Consider the following 21,673-nt stretch of genomic DNA (forward strand, 5'->3'; position numbering starts at 1 on the left):
AGTTACATTTGAAAATGCAGCCAGATGAACTGAGGAACAAAAGATCAATAAGGCCTAATGATATAATCATGTGTATGTTATTAACATGATATCAAAATTTAATTTTTCATATATCACAATTATTGTAAATAATATATTGAGCTCCTTGGGAGGGAATTATGAACAGGGGTTAAGCTACTACCTACATGTGTAAGACAGTTGGCTGTAGGTGTACAAAATAAGTCTTTTTCAAAGCGGACATTGTGATGTGCCATTGCAGGAAAACCACTAATAATATTAATGATAGCTCATTTTTATTTAGGTTAAAGCCGGACAGATATATTGGTGAACTGATATTACCAGTCTAGCACAGCTACATGGATCTATATTGGTCAAGGACGCAGGTTTTGATTTGACGTGCTGGGGACGTCCAAACACTTAATTTCCTGCATTCTATTCAATTTGTGTCTTTCCTGCATCAACTGAAGGTGGGAATGTCTTTGTTTGTATAAAGAAAAACACAAAATTCCAGCACCAGCTGACAATTTAAAATATAATGGAATATAATGCAGTAAGACTCTCAAGCAAGTGGTTATTTAAAATAAAAGTGTACTTTCATGTTTTTATTGGGGAGACAAATTCACATTTTCTAAGTATTGAGGGAGACCTTTCCCCTTCCATCCCCCCTAAAATCTACGCGTAGGATATCCGTCCATATCAGTATCAACGTATGTCGTTCAATATTTTCTTCTTTTTTTCAGAAGATAATACAGATTGTTTTTATTTATTTATTATTTTTTAGTTTTATAGGCAGAATTGGATCCATATCCATTTTTCAAGGTGTTCTATTTGTATTTTTTCATTTGTAGTTAATTATACTTATTAAAAGTACCAGTGAAGGTTTACTGTTTTAGTGATCTAATGTCATTTTGAAATAATATATCGGTCGATATAATGATATTGGATTTTTTAACTCCCTACTATCAGCATTGGTGCCAAAGATCCACTATCCCAGTGTCCCACAATATCAGGACTCTGAATTGTTAATTTAATTAGTTACACCTGTTCTTTCCCTACTGTGAAATGTTAAAATGTCTAAAAAAAAGTGATTATTGTGTGTTGTTGTTGCTTATTATGTGTTTGTATCGTTTGGCTCCATTGTTATACTTAATTAATGTTATAAAAAACACACCTGTGCTTATTTGTAACATGTCTGCCAAAAAACAAAATCGCATTATGAAATAATTTCAATGGAATGCTTAAAGAGTCTGTTGGTCATTTGGGAGCATTATAGGGGATAAATGCATGAGAAATTATCTAATTTATGGACAAAATGTGTAATTAATAATGGCTTCTCCTTCTGGCAGAATTTTGGGCAAAAATGTTAACCGAAATAAAATCAAACCGATAAACGAGAGGAAACTGATTTAAAGAGCTCCTTTTCCCAACTTTATCTGTTGTCTGAGTTCGTTCCACGGAGGAAACCTACTCCATGTCAGGTTTTGTTGCCTTTCCCTCAAATTAACTTTAATCGTAAAATATATAAAGCAGCCCCGCGCCGTCTCTCTCCCCACATACACACACACGAGCCAATCAGGCGCGCAATAACAGGCTGCAGAAGCGCGCCGAGCAGCGGAGAAGAAGAAGCGCCTGGCACGACCGGAGCGCAGCGCGACGAGGCAGTCAAAGCAACTGTCTGTCATTAGCTGAGAGAGAGGAGTGTGACACAGAGAGGAGTGAAAGAGGAGAGAGAGGAGAGGAGGAGGTCCCGGTTCAAACACACACACACACACACCGGCCTGAGAGAAGAGAAGAAGAAAGAGAAGAAGACTGGAGAGGGTGAGAGAGGGAGAGAGTGGGAGACTGACAGGCGTTACCGAGACGAGACGAACCGAAGCGTCGACATGAGCGGTCAGTTTGAGGAAGATCTCCACGACCGGGCCGAGAGGAAGAGCAGTAAATCCCCGACACTGCTCTCCTCCTACTGCATAGACAGCATTCTGGGCCGCCGGAGCCCCTGTAAGGTCAGACTGATGGGGGCGCAAAGTTTGACGGGTCTGCCCGGCAGAGGGGAGCTCGACAAGACGGCTGACAGTAAGTTTTACTGGAGCTGAAATTAAATACCAAGTCTATTTTGATTATTCTGGAGCATTATGTGGTGTAAATGAGCGAGTTTTATGCGCAAAGTGTGTGGTTAAAGCGTCAAAAGAGTTGTTTTTCACGCAGCCAGCAGGTGAACACGTTGTGCGCTCAGTAATCTCGTTTTTGTCTTAATAATTTTCTAAAAAACAGCTGTTGTGAAGTTGTTTACGGGCCTAAAAAGTATTTAACTTAATTTAGAGGAGTTTTATTTCCTTTGTCACTTTGTTATTTTTTACATTTTTGACACCTTTTCCTCTCAGGGCAATCGAAGGACCCTCTTTCCCTCACCGCTGACATGCACCTGCCACCCAAGCTCCGCCGGCTGTACGGCCCCGGCGGAAAGTACCTCCACGACCACGCAGAGACTCTGGACAGAGAGCGGCTTCTCCAGCTGGAACAAGCCAGCGACAACCTGAAGATCAGCCAGGCGCCGCAGGTGAGCATCAGCCGCAGCAAGTCGTACCGGGAGAACGCGTCGCTGAGCCGGGGAGAGGGCGACCAGAGCCCCGGGGAGGGCTCGGAGGACGGCAGCCTGCAGGGACTGGTGGAGCTCGGTCCGCTCAAGTTCGAGGAGGACGCCGGTAAGGAGGAGAGCAGCTGCGGGGACGCGGCCGCGCTGTCCCCGAAGGATGAGGAGAGGGAGAGCTTGAACGCCGGGGATGGGGACGTGAGGGACGGGGAGGACAGCGTGTGTCTGTCGGCGGGCAGTGACTCGGAGGAGGGGATGCTGAAAAGGAAGCAGAGAAGATACAGGACTACGTTCACCAGTTACCAGCTGGAGGAGCTGGAGAGGGCTTTCCAGAAGACACACTACCCCGACGTCTTCACCAGGTAAAAGACAACAGAATTATTATTATTATTATTTTTTTATTATTATATTACGTATTGGAAAACTAAAAATAAAATTCTAAAAGTGTGTCTTCAAAAAGATTAGGCTACTATTATTTTTTAAATAGCATCTTATGTTCCCTATTTTTATTATTATTATTATTATTATTATTATTATTATTATTATTATTATTATTATTTAAATTCTGCGTTACATGCGTTTACAAGTTGAAAACAAAAACAAAAACTCGGCCTAAGAATTTTAATTTGGACGCATATAAAACGTAAACAATTACATCAATCTACAATAATTGTGTCTCATAACACTTCTATTATTAGTAGTACTAGAATTATTATTCATATTATTATCATTATTATTAGAGACGGTAATGTTTCAAAATAAAAGCAGAAAGACAGAAAAACCCGCACCGTGCTCTCTCATAATTCCACGCACGAATGTGATAATTAATTGCGTTTATTTTTAAATAAACACCTCCCGACCCCCATAAAAATTTTCCAGAAACAGTTCCAGTAATTCCGCACACGTCTTTAACTGGACTCTGTGGCGGATCACACCTCATAAACTGGTCCACCACCAAACCAAACCCGTGCCTTGCATAGGTGAACACAATAGGCCTGTAAGTGGTAACAATGGGGACGTTTTGTTATCTGGATCCGCTGCCCTGTTGTCGATGACAGCGGTGTTATTCTCAGGAGGAATAATTAAACCGCTGCGGATCAGATTACCTGCTGGACATGATATTGAATACAAGGAGAAAAAAAGAAAAGAAAAAGAAAAAGTGAGGGCCTAACCTCAAGCCCAAGGGCAGGTGTACACACGCACAGACTGAGCTACAGTGATTTTTTGTATGTTTAGTATAGTCTGAGGGTTTTATGCTTGAAGAAATGCTTTGAAAATTCCAGTATTGTTATTTTTGTATAATAGGGCCTAAAAACAAAATAAGCTCCCTTATAAATAAAATTTCTGTTCAATTAAGATTCTTTTAACCGAGCCATGCGCATTTTATTCTTGAAACTGAAGCTTTTCTGACACAGGACTCTGATTTTTTTTTTTTTTTTCTGAGATTATTCATATTTCCCGATCGATTTAGGCTACTTTAAGACGACTTGCAGGTCTAATTTACACTGCGAGCCCGTCTTTGCAGCTTGAAGGCAGCGTCAATTGCTTTGTGGCAGCCTAGTTTAGATGTCATTATTTCACCCATTATGTTGTTACAGTGACAGGCCGGTGCTAGGAGGGAAAAAAAAAATCTAACAATCTATTTCTACCCATCCGTGACAGGGGAAAATAGAATATGGCTATGGCGTCTTTTTCTGCGAGCCCAAAGAATCAAGCCTATTTTCGTCGTCTATTGTTGACAGTGAACAACAGGAGGGGACAAAACAGCAATTCTGCGTTGCTTCCAAAAAACGGTGGCCTGTAACCTTGAATCTTTTCTCTCCCCCCCCTCTCCATCTTTCTTCTCTCTCTCTCTCTCTTTTTTTTTTTTTAAATATTCTTTTCAGAGAAGAGCTCGCAATGCGTCTGGATCTCACCGAGGCCCGTGTTCAAGTAAGTGGCTCTCTGTTTATCTTGATCTGAAGAGAGAAAAAAAAAACCCTGTGCGGCTTGTAAATCAAAAAAGCAGCACTCTGCTAATGTTTTATGTCCTCTATAAAATGTCCTCTGATGCACGGTGCTGGATAATAACCGGTGATATGCGTCACTGATTGAGGAGCAACGATTAGGGGCCAATTTGAGGCGGTAATTTATTACAGTAAAAAATGTGTTAAATGGCCCCCAGTCGCCGTGCGTGGAAGGTCTTTCCTGTTATTGAATGTTATTACACGCGTTTTAGTGGCAATTAAGCGATTCATAAAAAGCTCACTTAGCGCAGGAGCAAACACTGTCCATATTCCTGGGATGAGGGGGACAGAGTGAGTGTGTGTGTAAGTAAAAAGATGTGTGTGTGTGTGTGTGTGAGGAGAGAAAGGGGAGGGGAGGGAGAGAAAGAAAGAGGGGAGGGATAATGCTATTTGATTTCCCATTATGTGATTGCAATAGACCTGCATTGATCCGATGCTTTGCACTTGGGAGCGAATGAGAGACCATTAAAGGTGTTTGCTCCCCCCCCCCCTCCTCACCCTCTCCATCCCTCCCTCCCTCCTCTCTCCCTGTGTCTCTCAAAGCGTGGCTTGCATGTCGAAAGCCCGGGCTCATAACCAGAGAGACAGTTCAAACACTGCATGGTGGAAAAGCTCCGGGAGGGTTATGGGCCCGACGGTAAAACAACAGATGTCTCCTTTAGGGGCCTGTAGGTGAACAAATCACTTAACGGGCGCCATCAGGAGGTGATAAAAACTCATAAATTCCCGAGGGGCTGTGTAATGCTAAACAGCCCTCTGGGAATAATGTGTGTGTAGTCCCTGTCGCTCAAGCTCGGCCCCGTTCAATCACTTTCCTCATGTTGACATTTTGCTCTCATTGTGCTTCTGCGAGTGCAAACTGGGCACCAGTGGATGCGTGGGAAAGTTAAATACTCCTCTTGCATGGAAGTCACTCTTAAGAATTTAATTTAAAGCGCATTAATTGTTATTGGAGCCAGTTCAGCGGTAATTTTCTGGATCTTTTGTTAACACCGCTCTTAATTATCTCTCCCCACCCTGAAGCCCCGAAGTCTACAGGGACTGCGAGGGGAGGGAGAGGAGGGGAGGGGGTTTAATTAGACAGAAAGTAGATTTAAAGGACCGTGAGCGGCATGCAGGGTTTACCTTGCATGTAATTACCGTTGACTTTCCGCCTGTTGGCCACCACCTGAACTAGACAACTATTAGACTACACTGACACAACCATTCAATAGAGTCTGGTGCTGTTAATTACAATGAAACACTGCTGAGATGTAAGCAGGACAGGGGGGGTTTAATTATTTATGCCGGGCGATACAGAGCTGCAGCGATTAATCGATTATTAAATTAATCATCAACTATTTTGATAATTGGTTTGAGTAATTTTTTTTTTTTTTTTAAGAAAGAAAGAGCAAAACTTCTCTGATTCCAGATCCTAAAATGCTAACATTTTCTGGTTTCTTTAGTCCTCTGTGACAGTAAACTGAATATATTTGGGTTGTGGACAAAACAAGACATTTGAGGACGTCATCTTGGACTTTGGGAAACACTGTTTGACATTTTTCACCATTTTCCAATATTTTATGGACCAAACAAGATTGATTAATCAAGAAAATAATTAACAGATCAATTGATGATGAAAATAATTATTAGTTGCAGTCCCATAGCAATAAGACCTATATCTCAATATTTTTAGGCTATTATGTGATATATATCACAACTAACAATTATATTCATTATTGATTAATCTGTTCATTGATTTATTAGTTGCTGGATCCATAAAATGTAGAGCCAGACTGATATTATTGTCCCAATATTGGCCTTTTACAGCTATATCACTCTATATTAGTATCAGCGTATACGTTTTCAGATACATGCCTTTTTTTGACAGAACATCATGTTAATTGTTTCTAATTTTTAGATACATATAGAGTATTTTATGTATTTTTCATACTTTTTATTTTGTTCTATTTGTGTTTTTTATTTGTACCTGATACTAGTGAAAATGTACTGTTCCAGTATCCTGATGTCATTTTAGACAATAAAGTTTATTTATAAAGTGAAATATGTTCTTCAAACATTTACATATCTTTGTCAAAAGTGTTCATAACCACATTTGAGGGATCATTATCAGCTGACATACCACTGGCAGGATTTTTTTTTTTTTTGTTTTACTTCCTAATAATGTTATCAGCATTGGTCCTAAAAATCCAGTATCGGTCAGGTTCTAATAAAATGTCAGAAAATATTATAATTGTTGCTGCTTCCCAGAGCCCAAGGTGATGTCTTCAAATGTCTTATTTTGTCCACAACTCAGAGATATTCAGTTTACTGACATAGAAAAAAAAGAAACCAGAATCAAATATTCACATTTAAGAAGCTGAAAGAGATATTTTTTTCTTCTAGAATAAATCCAAATGATCGATCAGTTATCAAAATTGTTGGCCCTTAATTTAATAGTTGACAAGTAATTGATTAATCAACCAATCATGGCAGCTCTACAGGATATACATATTTTCTCTGTATTAAATAAGGTAAATTCTCTGCATTGTCACAGATTTAAGTCTAAGGCTGGGCGATTAGTATTTTCAAAAATATTAACAAATTGAGATTTAAAAAAAATAATAAGAATAATAATCATCAGTAATGTGGATGTGATGACTAAGTGAGTAAAGACCAATAATAGAACAACTAGATCAGTCTCGTAAGTTCAGAAAATTACATAATTTTACTATAATGGAGCCTTTAAAACCAAGAAGACAACACCATCTCGCGATATAACAATATCCAAAATCTGAGACAATATCTAGTCTCATATCGTGATGTCAGTTTAATGTCCAGATACTGGCCAGCACAGCAGGAGAGAAGGAACAGCTGTGTGACTTGAGCATCCACTTTTCTTGTCATTTAGAGAAGAAATTGCCTAGCTGGTTTTTATTTTTAAACATTTTTCAGACCCAGATTTAATTGATTCTGTCTTTGTCACCTTCCTTCTAACTTAAAAGCATACTATGCAGGATTTTCCCCAAAAAAACCCAACACACAGACTTAAATGAAATAATGAAAATAATCCCTCCTCATCATCACCCACAACAAACCAGAAGTGTGTGGCAGCACCTGCATCAGCGGAGACCCCGCCCTGCGCCCATATATTCCTATTTTCTCATTATTTTGTTGTACTTGGGATGCTGTACTAACTCAAAACGTCACTATTTAACATCCTGGGAATGAGAGTCAACAGTCGACCATCTTTCTGGTGTGTTTACAAACAGCAAACAAATCCTATCATTCAAATTAAAAAAACAAAACAAAAAAACTCTTTGAATGAACGTAATTAAAAAATATTTCCACATGATTTAATAGCTTTCTTTCAGCATTAAGCAATTTTGTTGGTCCAACTTTGTTTTCTTTGGATTGGTCAACTTTGTTTATTAGGGTTAATTTAACTTTGCTTGGGTCGGATACAACCTAATTTAATATTGTTGGTCCAACTAATTCCACAGTAGTAAAATTACATTAATAAATGAAGTTGATCCAATTGAGGATTAATGCTGAAAGAAAGTCATTTACATCCTATAGAAATACTCTCCATGATTTAAATGAGAACATTCAAAGAAAACCCTCTGAGTGTAGCTTAGACCTACGTAAACATATAAAACAGTGTTCATTTATTTGTTCATATATCTGGTATTAACAGATACATTTCTGTACTTTCAAACTTTCTTTTTAACCTGACCTGCTCAGGTCCACCTGCACTGTAAAAATTTAACTATTTGTTTTCATTTTAAAAAGTCAGTGTCCGGGCTGACTTAAAAAAGTTGAATGAATTTGAAGAGACAAGTTGAGGTAATTCCATGATGATTAAAAAAAAGAAGCTTTTTTCGTCAAATAAACTTGATATTAACTCAGTTGTACTTGAGAAAACATGATTAATAAGCTATTACCAACAGCTCGTCAGTCACAAACATTACAAACAAATTTAAATTCTTTTTACATTTAACTCATCATTTCAAAAGATTTCTTCAAATTTCACAAACATGAGTTATTTTAACGTGCATTAAAATAATTTTTGTTTGTTAGTTTTCTGACAATATATACTAGAAATTTGAAGTTTAATTTACTTAAATAAAATGTTATATTTGCGTTGTTTTTACAGTGCAGCTCTATCTATACCTTTAAAAATTGTGTTGAAAATGAAATAAGAATGCCACATCTGCGTATATTAATGTGTCATCACCTCTGTCTGTCTGCCTCAGGTGTGGTTTCAGAACCGCAGAGCCAAGTGGAGGAAGCGTGAGAAGGCCGGGGTGCAGGCCCACCCATCAGGCCTGCCGTTCCCAGGCCCCCTGGCGGCGGGCCACCCTCTCAGCCACTACCTGGAGGGAGGCCCCTTCCCTCATCACCCCCACCCTGCCCTCGAGTCCGCCTGGACAGCCGCCGCAGCTGCAGCGGCCGCCTTCCCGGGCCTGGCCCCGCCACCCCACAACGGCTCTGCTCCGCCCTTGGCCACTCCGCTCGGCCTGGGCACTTTCCTGGGCACGGCCGCCATGTTTCGCCACCCTGCCTTCATCGGACCCACTTTCGGCAGGTAAACCCCACGCACAGGCCTGATATATGTTGTTTAGATTTATTTACACTAGGACCCACCAATCTGTGCACCTGCAGGACTCCACATTCATCCCTGTATTTTATCGTCAATCACTACAATTTTGCAGCCGAGCACATGTACAGAATAATAATAATAATAATAATAAACGCCCAACTCCCATCATGCAACTCTAATGACTGATGGTGACAGTAACCCTCAGCCACATTGCATTATACTGTTTATCTCACAGTGTCTGATTATAAATATGTTACACTGTTAACCATTCACAGTGGTGTGTAATCACTCTGTCAAATGCCGTAATAAATTAACCAAACGTGTGATCCTGCAAGACAAGCTGTGAGGAGGGGTGACGCTGCACACTCCATATGCCACAATTAGCTCCTCATTTGCTTTCTTCCACTGTATTATACAGCATTATTAACCTCGTACTCTCCATGTTATCTTTTATATGAGGGAAGTCAGCATGAATAGATGATATTAATCTATTTAGGAGGTTTAAGACAAACTGAAGAAGAAATAAAATGAATCTGACAGAATGAAAATCTTAATTAACAGGTTTCTACCGTGTGAACCAGCATGCTCTCTATTGTTAGAGCAAAGTTTTGGTGGGAAAAAAAAATTCAAACTTAAATAACATGTTTCTCGTTGATGTATGTTGCAGATGGTTAAATTCCTGTCTTCTTCCAGGCTCTTCTCCAGTATGGGTCCCCTGACCAGTGCTTCCACCGCTGCAGCCCTCCTCCGTCAGCCTGCCCCCCCTGTAGAGAACCCCTCCCACACGGGCCCCGTCCTCCCCGACCCGTCCTCGTCTTCCTCCTCCTCCTCTTCCTCGGCAGATCGCAGGGCCTCCAGTATCGCCGCGCTGCGCCTCAAGGCCAAGGAACACTCGGCTCAGCTCACCCAGCTTAACATCCTGCCCACCGGAGCCGCAGGGAAGGAGGTGTGCTGAACACTCAACACCAGCTCTAGGCCTCCACCCATCCCTGGGCTTACGTCCCATTCCATGACACCCACCCACCCCCAACGTCCCGTCCCCACCTCCCCTCCAAAATCCCATTCATACCTCTGGAGGCTGATGTCCTGATGTCCCCTTGTTCAACCATCCCTGTTACCTCATGTTTCCCCAACAAAATAGCACGACCAAATTCAAAAGAGCACTGGTTAAAAAAAGTGTGTGTTTGTGTGTGTCTGGTAATTGCATTGTTTTACACTCCATACACACACCTGAATGACGGGTTAAATATTTTTTTCACTGAAATAACAAATAAATTATTTCAAAACACATCCTAAAAGACTACATTTTTTTGAAGATTTCATAATATTTCTTGAAACTTTGACAATAAATTAATAAATAATCAACCTAGGACCATTATAAATAACAATCACTGAAAACAGCAAACCCTATATCTTATCTTTTTGCTCCAACTTACAAAAATGTTATAAAATGTAAAATATTCTATTCCTCCTTTTGCTGGGAACTCTTCTCAATCCACTCAAGGAACCCTGTTGGTCCTAGGACCCCACTTTGAAAACCACTGGACTATTATATGTATAGTTTTCATAAGACAGGTGCCACCTGCATACAAAACAAAATACAAAGTACACACAGTACCAGTGGAGGAATGTAACTATGTACATTTACTTGAGTACACATTTGACATACTTGTACTTTAATATTTCCATTTGATACCAGTTTATAATTCTACTTCACAACATTTCTGATGGAAATATCCAGTGCATTTAATTATCACTTATTATTTACTTAATAAATTAAAGATTTTAGATACAAATACATTAGTTTATAAAATGTTAAGTATTGTTAACCAAATGTATGTTTAAAAAAAAGTCAAAAATTAGATTCACCCCAATAGAGCTGCAACGATTAATTGATTTGTTGTCAGCTACAAAATTGCATGATTGATTAATCAGTAACTGTGAGAAAACATCAAAATTCTCATATTCCATCTTCTTAAATGTGAATATTTTCCTTTTTTTGGTTTTGTTTTGTTTTACTCCTCTATGATAGTAAACTAAGTTTTTTGGGAATGTGGACAAAACAAGACATTTGAGGACTTTTCTTTTACTTTTGTACTTTAAGTATATTAAGTAAATACAATACTTCTACTAAAGGATTATTTTAAAAACAATTTATTTGTAATAAAGGTTTTTGGCTAATGTAAAACATCATTCAGGAATTTAGTGAAATCAACTAATCTTTTCTAATTAACTAAACATAAACATATAGGTTTTATTAATCTTGAGTTAAGTCAACATAAAGTTTCTAGTTTTTACTTTTGGACCACTTAAGAGTTTAGAAACATGACTTGTTCTGATTTTAAGTTTTTTGACTTGAAATGATGAGCTGAATAAAAGTTCACTCAACTTACCAAATTAGATTTCCAAAGAAAATTAGGTAACTTTGAACTAATTATTTAACCTAAGTTCAGCCAGCTCAAGGTTTTGAGACAACAGGGGAACTTCTGTTTAACTTGAACCTGCTTAAAATGATTTACGGTGTGTCGTAACACACACAAACACACACGCACACAACTAGAAAGCTGAAGAACGGCAGGGGAACCCAGACTTTTAGAAAGGATTCTTGTGCTACTTCAAAATGTGGAAGAAAACTCGAGTGCTCGACATTAACAGTGCTTAATCTGTATGCATTGATGTGGGCTGAGCCAGTCTGCGTCTTTAATAAAGGCGAGTTGGAGGAGGTCCCCCCCCACCCCCCCCTTCAGAACCAAAGGAAAACTGTCCATAGACCTTCCATAGCCTTCTCTCTACAAGCCTGACTCCTCTCTACTGCTCGCCTGTCCACAGTCACACTCAGCTACACCACTGTATAGATACTTTTAAAATCTCAGACTTATTTCAGGTCGTTTCAGCGCCAGATTTCTGTAAAATTTCCTGCAATTTGACACTTTCTCTCCCCCTCCTCTTCCTCTTTATTATCATCATCACAGCAGTGGCATTACCGCTGAGTCTGACTCCAGGACACACGAGCAAAGCTGAGATCCGAGATGTTGTCTCTAATGACCTGACTGTGTGAAAGAAAACTGTACATATTGTGTAAAAAGGGAAAAAAAATACCAGAAAAAAGGATGATTTTCAAAACAAGGTCGTGTATATTTCAAGGAGACCGTGTTTTGATAATTTGCACTCGGTGTAGTGTTTAATGAATGTCGCCCTGTGTAGAATTTCACCTGTGTTTATGAATTATTAGGTTTTTAGATAATTATTATTTATGTCAAAACTTTTCCCCCTGAGGAACTGAGTGAAGGAACGTTTTTTTTTTCTTATTATCATTAAGTGACTGTAAGTTTCCTGGTTTAATAATGCTAATTTGAATAAATTACATTGGTAAAATGAGTTATCTTTTATTATTTCAAATTCCTTTTAGGACTGACATAGGCCTATAAACCAGGAAAAATAAACAATGTGAAATAGAATATTATAGAACTATTAATAAAAGGTGTTATGAAGAAAATGTGTTTTCTGTCTTACATTGAAGAATAATTCATTTAAATAACAAATACAACATTTCAAAACACGGTTTTAAAAAAATCTCAATATTTCGTTTTACTTTAACAGTAAATTAAGTTTAAAATCAGGCTCCATATCATTCACACAGATGATTACAGGTGATCCAGAACTTTGTTGTTTCAAGGCCGCCTCACAACAGATGCACACTAGACCACAGACCCCCAGTGTGAGAGGATTTCCTCTTAAGGAACACCCTCTGTGTAGATTTTCTGTTAACTTTTCAGGGTTAAACATCTGATCAAACTACGATCTGCTACAAGGATAAATTGTGATCAGCACGATAAGTTTTTTTTTTCAGCTGATACAATAACATGATCACCTCCTATTTATTTTATCTGGTAAAGTGCATCGAAAAATTTTAAAAATGTACTTTTATAGAGTATTTTGCCCCAGAATTCAAATTACATGCTTTGACTTATCAAATCAGGTGTTAATATAACCAATATTTTTATGGGCTAACATAAGCCGATACTGATTTAGAGAGATTCAGCTGTACCAGGCCAGTATCAGCTGATTATTTATTGGCCTGATATTTATTGTGCATTTAAACTGTTATAAGTCATAAAATGTTCCATTCCTTTTGATGTTGACCCCACTACAACCCACTCAAGGTCCCCCGTTGGTCCCTGGACCACTGTTTGAAAACCACTGCACAATTATAATTAAATAAACAAAGTGAAATAGATTATGATAGAACTATTAATAAAACGTGTTTTGAAGTAAATGTGTTCTCTGCGTTAGATTGAAGAATAATTTTGCAAAAGAATTTACATTAATGTAACTGTTTTTAATGGCATAGGGTGCAACATTTTCCTTTAAAAAAGAAAGAAAAACAATGCACAGACTGATATTACCCCTTTCGATCATCACTTATGACTCACTCTGCCTGTATTTCCCCATTTCCTAATTAATTTGCTGTATGTGGGACACTTAACCGATCTGAGAATGAGACCTAAACATCTCTCTGCTGCGTTTATGACAGCTCGGACAAAACCCTGCTGAGTGTATCTTTAATTTATCATAAATAATTTCGTCTTACTTGGATTTAATACGCAGCAACTTCAGTAACAGGTTGTGTGGTGTTCAAAAATGCCTGCTGGGGAGGATAAAGACATTTTTCAGAGAGGAATTTATCGCTGCAGAGATGGAGGCGCGCTGCTCCACCTGAATATAAGAAGAGAAAATGTATTATTAGGTGCGTAATCCCAGCGCTCTGCGTGCGTCTATCCTCTTCAGCTTCTGAGTTGACAAAATACTGACCATATATTCATGAGCTTAATCCCCCAACATGTGAAACGCGCGACAAAGGCGAGGGGTTTTCAATTAGATCGCCCACTTTATCTGGGGGGCCCCGTCACAAAACTTCCTTTAAGACCTTTTAAAGGCGCTAAATTGGTCTTAACATCTGTAATGCCGTGTCGATGGAAGCGAGTCCCCTTTGTCATTAATGAAGTAACAAACCACTTCATCAAACGGCCTTCACACACACACATCGTAGAGTTAATCCCCCCCCTCCTCTCCTCTCCTCTCCCTTTGGATTGGATCTCAGTACTAATGCAGGACTATTACAGCAATCAATGCTTATTCTCCTCCGTTTGACCTGTCTATGGAGCCCGAGCAAATCGCGTGAAATTACCCCGCGGATTAATGTAGTCCCTCTTTTTATTGTCTGCATCTGTGCTAAAAAACCTCTTATTCCTTTAGCAGGCTTGTTTTACAGGTCTTACACCTGTTAATCACTCAATTTAGTCCAAACAAGCAGGAATTAGATCCCATAAGGCACTGATGGAGATATTTCTGTGCATGAATTTATCACAAAGTCACCCAGCTGCTCCTTGGAGCATAATGCAAAAAAGCACAGAGAGGGAAAAAAAAGATAAAAACCAATTTTCTCCTGTGCGCCCAAACCATCTAAAAATTCCCATTCTTTTGCTCAAGCCCAGTGGAGCGTGTGTGTTTTTTCCTGTATAGGGTTTTGATGAGATTGTCCGGGGAGTTTTTAATCTTATTGTGAATATAACCTAATGAATGGCAAACCAATTTGTCCCTAATATCTGGGGGAATGCCGGGAGGCGGATGACCTGCTGGGAGCAGGGGCTTAAACTTTCTTTGCAGCGCAAAAAGGCGAGAAAATTGAAATGCTGTTGCTCTGGATTTATAAAGTCACACTTGTTGGATGTGTGCTCTTTCATTCAAGACAGGATTTTGGATTACAGGCCCGTGAGGTTTTCTCCTTGTTGCATGAACGATCATGATAATGAGTGTTGTTATATTTAAAGCTACTACAAGGCAGTTTCATATTGTGTTGATTTCAAGTGATTTTCTGCTGTAATAACCACAAAATATAATATCTAAAGTAAAATTGTCTGAATAAAAATATCCCTCTGCGTTTTTTTTTTTAACTTGCCAATGTACCATTCACTGTAACCCTGTTTGGGGAGATGAAAACAAAAGATGTTTCATCTGATTTCAAGGATCCCACCCGGTGGTAGTTCTTAAGAACAGCTATACGGAAATAGCCGGTCTTCTCGCTGATGGTCTCCTTTGCTTATGCGGGTCATATAGAGACATCACTATAAAATCGAGACTGTTTCATGACCAGTTAAAAACTCCTTGTGGTAGCTTTAAAAAGGTGAACACAGTTCAATCATGCAATGTTTTCTTGCAATTTGGCTGCAGAAATCTACATGATGTGGTGGACTGTGTCAATGCATTTCGTGTTAATGGCCATGCATTGTCGCAGGTTAAATCCAGGTGTCCAGAAAATGTCCTCCCCACTGCCTTGTCGTGCCCATTTTCATCATTTTTCCTAGCCTCCCCCAGCTGTTGGACTTGATTTGGCCCCGTGATTTGGATTCTCCCGGGCCTCGTTTCTCCCACCACGTCCCCGCCTGAGAGAATAGGCCCAATCACTCCACAGCCTCAGCCGGATCAGTCCTCACTCAGTCCCCGGGAGAGAGGAGCTCTAAAAGGCGCTTTGATGAACAGCCTCCCCTCCTCCTCCTCCTCCTCCTCCTCCTCCTCCCCCCTCAGGCGGAGAACCGGCCCCGATGAAAGGACCTGAATAGCAGGGCCATGGCACTCCGCTCCCCTCTCGGATCGCCCCTTAATTCCCCGTCTCTCTTGCTCTCATCCAATTAGCTCAGTGTATTAAGCGGTTTATCGTCTCATAACCGCCCTTTCAGCTCCAACAAGGGAGACACTTTGCAATAGGACCGGCTCTCCTTTTGACACCCCTCTCTGCTGCTTGTATGTTCCACCGCGCTATGAATAACAGGGACAGAATAGGGGACTAATTCCCTCATCAAAGCCTACCTTGTCCATCGCTGGTCAAAACGACAAGCAATAAAGCTTAACACGACAATACAAAGGGACTTGTTCGACCTTATTAGCTTAGCAGGGTCGAATTAATGCAGGGGGACTCAATTTGGACTGGTTTTACTCCAAACTGGGAGGACAAAACGAGGCCAGGCTCCCAGTCACTTACAAAACCTGCTATTTGCACTGTAAAAATTAAAAATACTGTTTGGTTTAACTTAAAAAAAAGCAGCAGTGTATTGCTGCCACCATAGAAAAAGTAAAATGGTTCAGTATCAGGTTATAAAGAGTCAGATTCACTGTTATAACAAGATGTTTTTACATTGCCACAAGTGGACAGTTACTGGTCCAGTTTAATTTCTTAAGCTTATTGAACATGTTTTCTCAAGTAAAACTGAAATAATATCACATTTATTGGACTAGACAAGTTTATTTGTTCTGAATTGTTACAGAATTTCCTAAACTTTCCCCCACCCCCAATTCAGTCCACTTAAAATTTTAAGGCAGCCCAGATTCCAACTTTCTTTATGGAAGCAAACTGCTGCCGTACGAGAAAAAGAAAAACATGATAAAATGAAAGGCTTATTGTTATAACATGTTTTTCATGTTACATAAACAGTTGGACAGTTGTTGGTTCAACTTAATTACTTAAGCTTACTGCACATGTTTTCTTAAGCACAACGTAATTAGTATCAAGTATATTTATCTAGAAAAAATTGTTTGGAATCATTACAAAATCAGCCCAACTTTGTTTTCTGAAATTCAGTCAACTTAAAATTTTAGGGCAGTCTTGACACTAAAATTTTTTTCCGGAAGCAGACTGCTACCATACCAGAAAAAGAAAAAAAAAGATCAGTATCATGTAAAGTGAAAAGTTTTTTGTTATAAGAAGCTAATATCATATTTTGACTGGACATTTTCTTGTTATTACAACATACAGACTTATCACAGTATAACAAGAAACTTTTCTTATCATGTACTATTTATCTTTTTATAATGTGATAAATTATATTGTTCTAACAAGATATCTTTATAAGATCACAGCATGACATGTCTCACATAATAAAAAGATATATTGTACAGTATATTGCTATAACAACAGAAGTGTCTTGTTACAATGGTATAAGCCTTTATGTTGTAATAGATCAACCAAAAATATCTTAAGATAACAATAAACTTTTAACGTTAGAACGTGACACTGATGTGATTTTCTTTTTCTGGCATGGCAGCAATCCTTAAGTTAATGTTTGGACTACTTTAAAATTTTTAAGTTGACTGGATTTGAAAAGAGGCGTTGAGGTAATTTTATTAATGATTCAAAACAAATAAACTTTACATTAATTCAGTTACACATGTTCATTCAGCTTGAGAAAATAAGCTGAATGTGAAACTGCTCCCAGTGAAGTTATTAAATTTTAAAGTGTAAGTTGTTAGGAACTAAATTCTATAATAACTTACATCATGGTGCACATTGTTTTCATTACTGGTTGAGTTTTACTCCCAAACAATGCATGCTGGGAAGTTTGCTCATATTTCTTTATCAACTTTAATGAGTTGATTGGACTCTGTACGGTACAGTCATTCAATTTATCATTTCAAGTCAAAAGACGTCAAGTTACAAGAACTCATTTTATAAGTTCTGAAGGGTTCTGGAAATAAATACTAGAAATTTGAAGTTTAATTAACTAAAACACATGAAAATTAGCTTTTTTCTGTTAAGCTGATTCCACAAAATTCCCTTACGTTCTTTTTTTTTTTTTTTTTTTACAGTGTGCTAGTGGGAATAGCAGGCCTGTGCATGTGTGAGCTGCAGCTGATTAAATCTAGGAGAGAAGATGGAGTAAATACAAGCTGAGGGAGAAGAAGAAGTAGTGGATCTGATATGATTTAATAAATATGTAAAGTTATGAGCAATAGGCTTTAAATGCACCGAGACACTTTCTCTCACACACAGCATGTTCTATCCATTGCATAGTGAATCATGGTTTAAGTGTTCAGCCCACTTAAGGTTGCCTTCACAAGTCACAGTGGTTTGAAGTGATTTGTGAGGCGTGCAGTGTTTATGGAAATGCACGCGGCAGGATGGAGTAAAAAAAAAAAAAAATCCCTGACTGTATTAACACAAAAGAGAATTCTTGGGAGGAAAATGGTGAAAACACTTCATGTAGCAAGTTAAACTGAAATACATACAGCATTTAGAATATATGACAGTATAGAAATGCACCAACCACGGTACATTTTGCCACTCGGTTTATGAGGATATCTGCAATGTGTCCGTATCAGGCAAAGTAATGATACTGCTCTTATTGAACCACCTTGATTAACAGTCCTGTCCGGGTTATTTTATTTATACACAGTTCCCTGGATATTTCTCACAAAATTCATCACATCACAATCATGCAATATAAAATTACATGTGCTACATTGAAGGTTTTTATCTGTATGGTTCACTTCTATTTAGAAATAAATGAAATCTCTAATTTCAAAACAACAGCCATTTAGACTCACAGAATCTGCTCCACATGTTTCAAGAGTAAAGCTGGTTATATTCTACATTAGTCTCTTTTTTTGTCAACAAATGCCATTTATAGACCAAAATCAACAATGTTTTTATCCTGCTTTAAAAATTTTACAACTTCTCTACCCGTCTGGCACTTAGCCCCACACTACTCACAATGTCTGAAAATGTAAGTCTCTCAAAACAGATCATAAAGAGAGATGCTACAGTACAATTTTTCTATAGCAATACCCAAATTGCATATTGTAGATACTATCTTTTTAAAGCTGTATACTACTAACTCTGTATGGATGTCAAATGATTGCGTGGCCTGACTCAGGTTCAAAGGATTTGCTACTTTTCAGCATCCTGCTAACAATTTTTTGAAAATCAGGGTTAATAAATTATGTGATAATGGATCGGTGCATCGACGAGCGTATTTGCAGATACCTGATCCAGCAGTTAAGGCTGTATTGGAGGCATTTACGATACTGATGATGACATCGGAGCAGCCATAAAAGTTTCTTTTTTTAAAAAAAAGAATAAGTGATTTCATGAAATGGCTGGGCACCGAAGTTTTAAGCAAATGTTTTAAGCAAACAGGAGAAAAAGGAGCATTTGTTGGCGACTATTTTCAACTGTGGAATAACACAAAGTAGAGTTGTCAAAATACCAAAATTTAAACTGATACAACACTTATATAAAAAAACAATACACATTAAAAAAGCTGAGATACTTTTCATGGGATTTGTTGATATGTTGAAAAAAACATATAGATTATAACCAGTCTTATCCTTTAAACATGGCATTAAAGTGAAGGTATGCTTGATTTACCTAAACAGATGCCAAAACAAAATGAAATGGGGAGCTTTTGTCCATAAAAAAACAAAAACAAAACAAACTTCACTTTCATGGCATGTTTGTTGTGTTACAGGGGGCCTTAGCGACAGAAAACATGGAGACCCTAAAAGATATACTGTACATCTAGGGCTGCAACTAACAATTTCTTTCATTCATTATTTATGGATTTGTTGTTTGGTCTAGAAAATGTCACAAATTGGTGAAAAACGTCTATCAGTGTTTAAAAAAAACCCAAGGTTACAAATGTCTTATTTTGACAACAACCCAAAGATATTCAGTTTAGTGTGACAGAGGGGTAAATATTCATATTTAAGAAGCTGCAATCAAAGGAATCACTTCTTTTTTTTCTTAAAACATTCTCAAAGCTTTTAAAGGATTATCAAAATAGGCAATTAGTTTAATAGTTAACAACTAATCCATAGAGCTGCATACTCATCATCCACCCATTTTTGTCACTCCCATGCTGCAAAGAAAACAAGATTAACATCTTATCTATTTAACTTTTTATTGAGGTTTCAGTATCAAAAGGTTCTGAACAATATCAAAATAGGCTATATGAAATATTCTGGTCATTACAAACAAACAAAAAAAAATCATTACAAAACCCACCTGAGCAACACCAGTCGGATACACAGAAAATTACAGGCATTAAAAGACAATCTACACACAGAGGAGGGAGGGCAGGAGAAGAAGAAGAGTGAAAGAGATGAAATGACATCAGTTAAACAGAGGCAGTGGAGGAGAAGAAGATCAGCTGTTCGATATGGAGACAAAAGAGACGAGGGAGCAGAACGTGTGGCCTCCCTCACCCCCGTCACTCCCTGTATCCTCCTTGCTCCTTTCTTTCATCTCACACAGACACACACACGGGGGAACACACACTCGGGATGAATGGTGGTAATCAGAACAAGTGTCCGATCGCTGCAGGCATCCAGTGGTCTTAGTGGCCAGGGTCACTATCATTGGCTAATTAGCAGCCTTTGGAGTATACTGGCTGCTCTGAGGACAAGTCACTTTTTCACACACACACACACACACACACTAGACTGTCATTTAGGTATGATTGCTGCTCCCCTTTACCATACAGAGTCAGAGTGATGGGGTCAAGTCATGAGTGTCTATGTGGAGAAACTGGAGAAGGGAGGAGGTGTGATTGAGTTTTAAGTCACACAGAAAGCCCATCGGGTTCAAGGAAGATGCTATGGAGGGTTAGGAGGTCAGAACCTAAAATTACTAATCCTGCTATATCCTGAACACAGAGATATAGATGCAGATGAACACGTAAATCCCGGCTTTGGGTCAGGTGTTGGAACGTCTTGTCTCTTGTTGTCTCTACAGATGTTTGTGTGTGTTGTTTTACTTGATGGAGGAGAAAGTTTGGAAGAGTTTAGCCAGGTTAATCTCTGAGTAGCCACTGGTGGCCAAAGCTTTGTCTGGCACTTCCTTCAGCCTGCGATACACTTCTTTTTCTTTGTTCAAATTCTTCATGCGACCTGTGGGTAAAAGGAAAAAAAAAAAAAAAAAAAAAAAAAAAAAAAGGAAAAGAAAAGAAAGGAAAGAGTTACCACTGCTCACAGCTCAATGTGAGGGCATCCAGGGACGTCATTATAAAAACTAAGTCTGAAATCCTGTCTTATATCAGTTCACAATGACATTTAGGAATTTTGGTATAACATAAAAAGGTTTCCTAAATGCATTTGGAAAAATCAGATTGTTTCTGGAGATAGGAAGCTGGAGTGAAGAAATGTACTAGCCCCCTTACCCATTGTGCAACAATAAAGCAGCATAAAAATGACCACTATGTTCTAAACCAGGACCGTCTCTCAGCGGCACATGTGAATGTCACAATCCAGAATCTGACATCGCCCCACAACGGTTGAGGGATGCCATTATACACGTTACATTACACAACCTACACAAACTTTCTAGGCTGAAGTTCACTTTCAGTTTCATGTAAGCTTACTACTACTGCTAACACACATCAAGAAAAAGAGAGTCAATTATACGTTAAGTGAGACAGCTGTTGCTAAGAACCATGACGTTAGGAGTTTTCCTATATTTGACACTTATTTCGTACATAGTTTATGTACGACAAGCAGTTAGGACATTTTTTCTGCAATGAGGGCCAGTTCCTCAACTGCATCAAAGTCAATAAAACAGGCTACTTGCATTTCAAACCAGTGAATGATTCACTAACGATAACCTCCCTCCATCCCTATGATTAGCTTCTGCAGCATCCTATTGGAAGAAGAGCAGAGCGCACACCG

At 38.7% G+C, this 21,673-nt stretch overlaps 2 protein-coding genes across 4 annotated transcripts in view; one reads left to right on the forward strand and one right to left on the reverse strand.

The window, feature by feature from the left end:
- The first annotated feature begins 1,567 nt into the window (after positions 1-1,567).
- Positions 1,568-12,556, forward strand: arxa (aristaless related homeobox a). 2 transcript variants are annotated; one of them, XM_084747594.1, is made up of 5 exons: positions 1,568-2,073; positions 2,382-2,952; positions 4,477-4,522; positions 8,832-9,163; positions 9,872-12,556. In XM_084747594.1, the coding sequence occupies exons 1-5, from the start codon at positions 1,884-1,886 to the stop codon at positions 10,131-10,133; spliced, it is 1,401 nt and encodes a 466-aa protein (XP_084603720.1). In that variant the 5' UTR covers positions 1,568-1,883; the 3' UTR covers positions 10,134-12,556. The 2 variants fall into 2 exon arrangements, with proteins under 2 accessions (XP_084603720.1, XP_084603721.1); XM_084747595.1 differs by having other exon boundaries at positions 9,846-10,034.
- A 7,336-nt stretch (positions 12,557-19,892) lies between these two features.
- Positions 19,893-21,673, reverse strand: part of pola1 (polymerase (DNA directed), alpha 1) — a 71,184-nt gene continuing 69,403 nt past the window's right edge. For both annotated transcript variants that reach the window (XM_084747090.1, XM_084747091.1), the window contains one exon: positions 19,893-20,899. In XM_084747090.1, coding sequence (XP_084603216.1) covers positions 20,763-20,899 — 137 coding nt within the window. In that variant the 3' untranslated portion in view covers positions 19,893-20,762. The remainder of the gene's footprint in view (positions 20,900-21,673) is intronic.

Source organism: Lutjanus erythropterus, chromosome 21 (assembly GCF_056507025.1).
Source record: "Lutjanus erythropterus isolate fLutEry1 chromosome 21, fLutEry1.hap2, whole genome shotgun sequence".
NCBI classification, from domain to species: Eukaryota; Metazoa; Chordata; class Actinopteri; order Lutjaniformes; family Lutjanidae; genus Lutjanus; species Lutjanus erythropterus.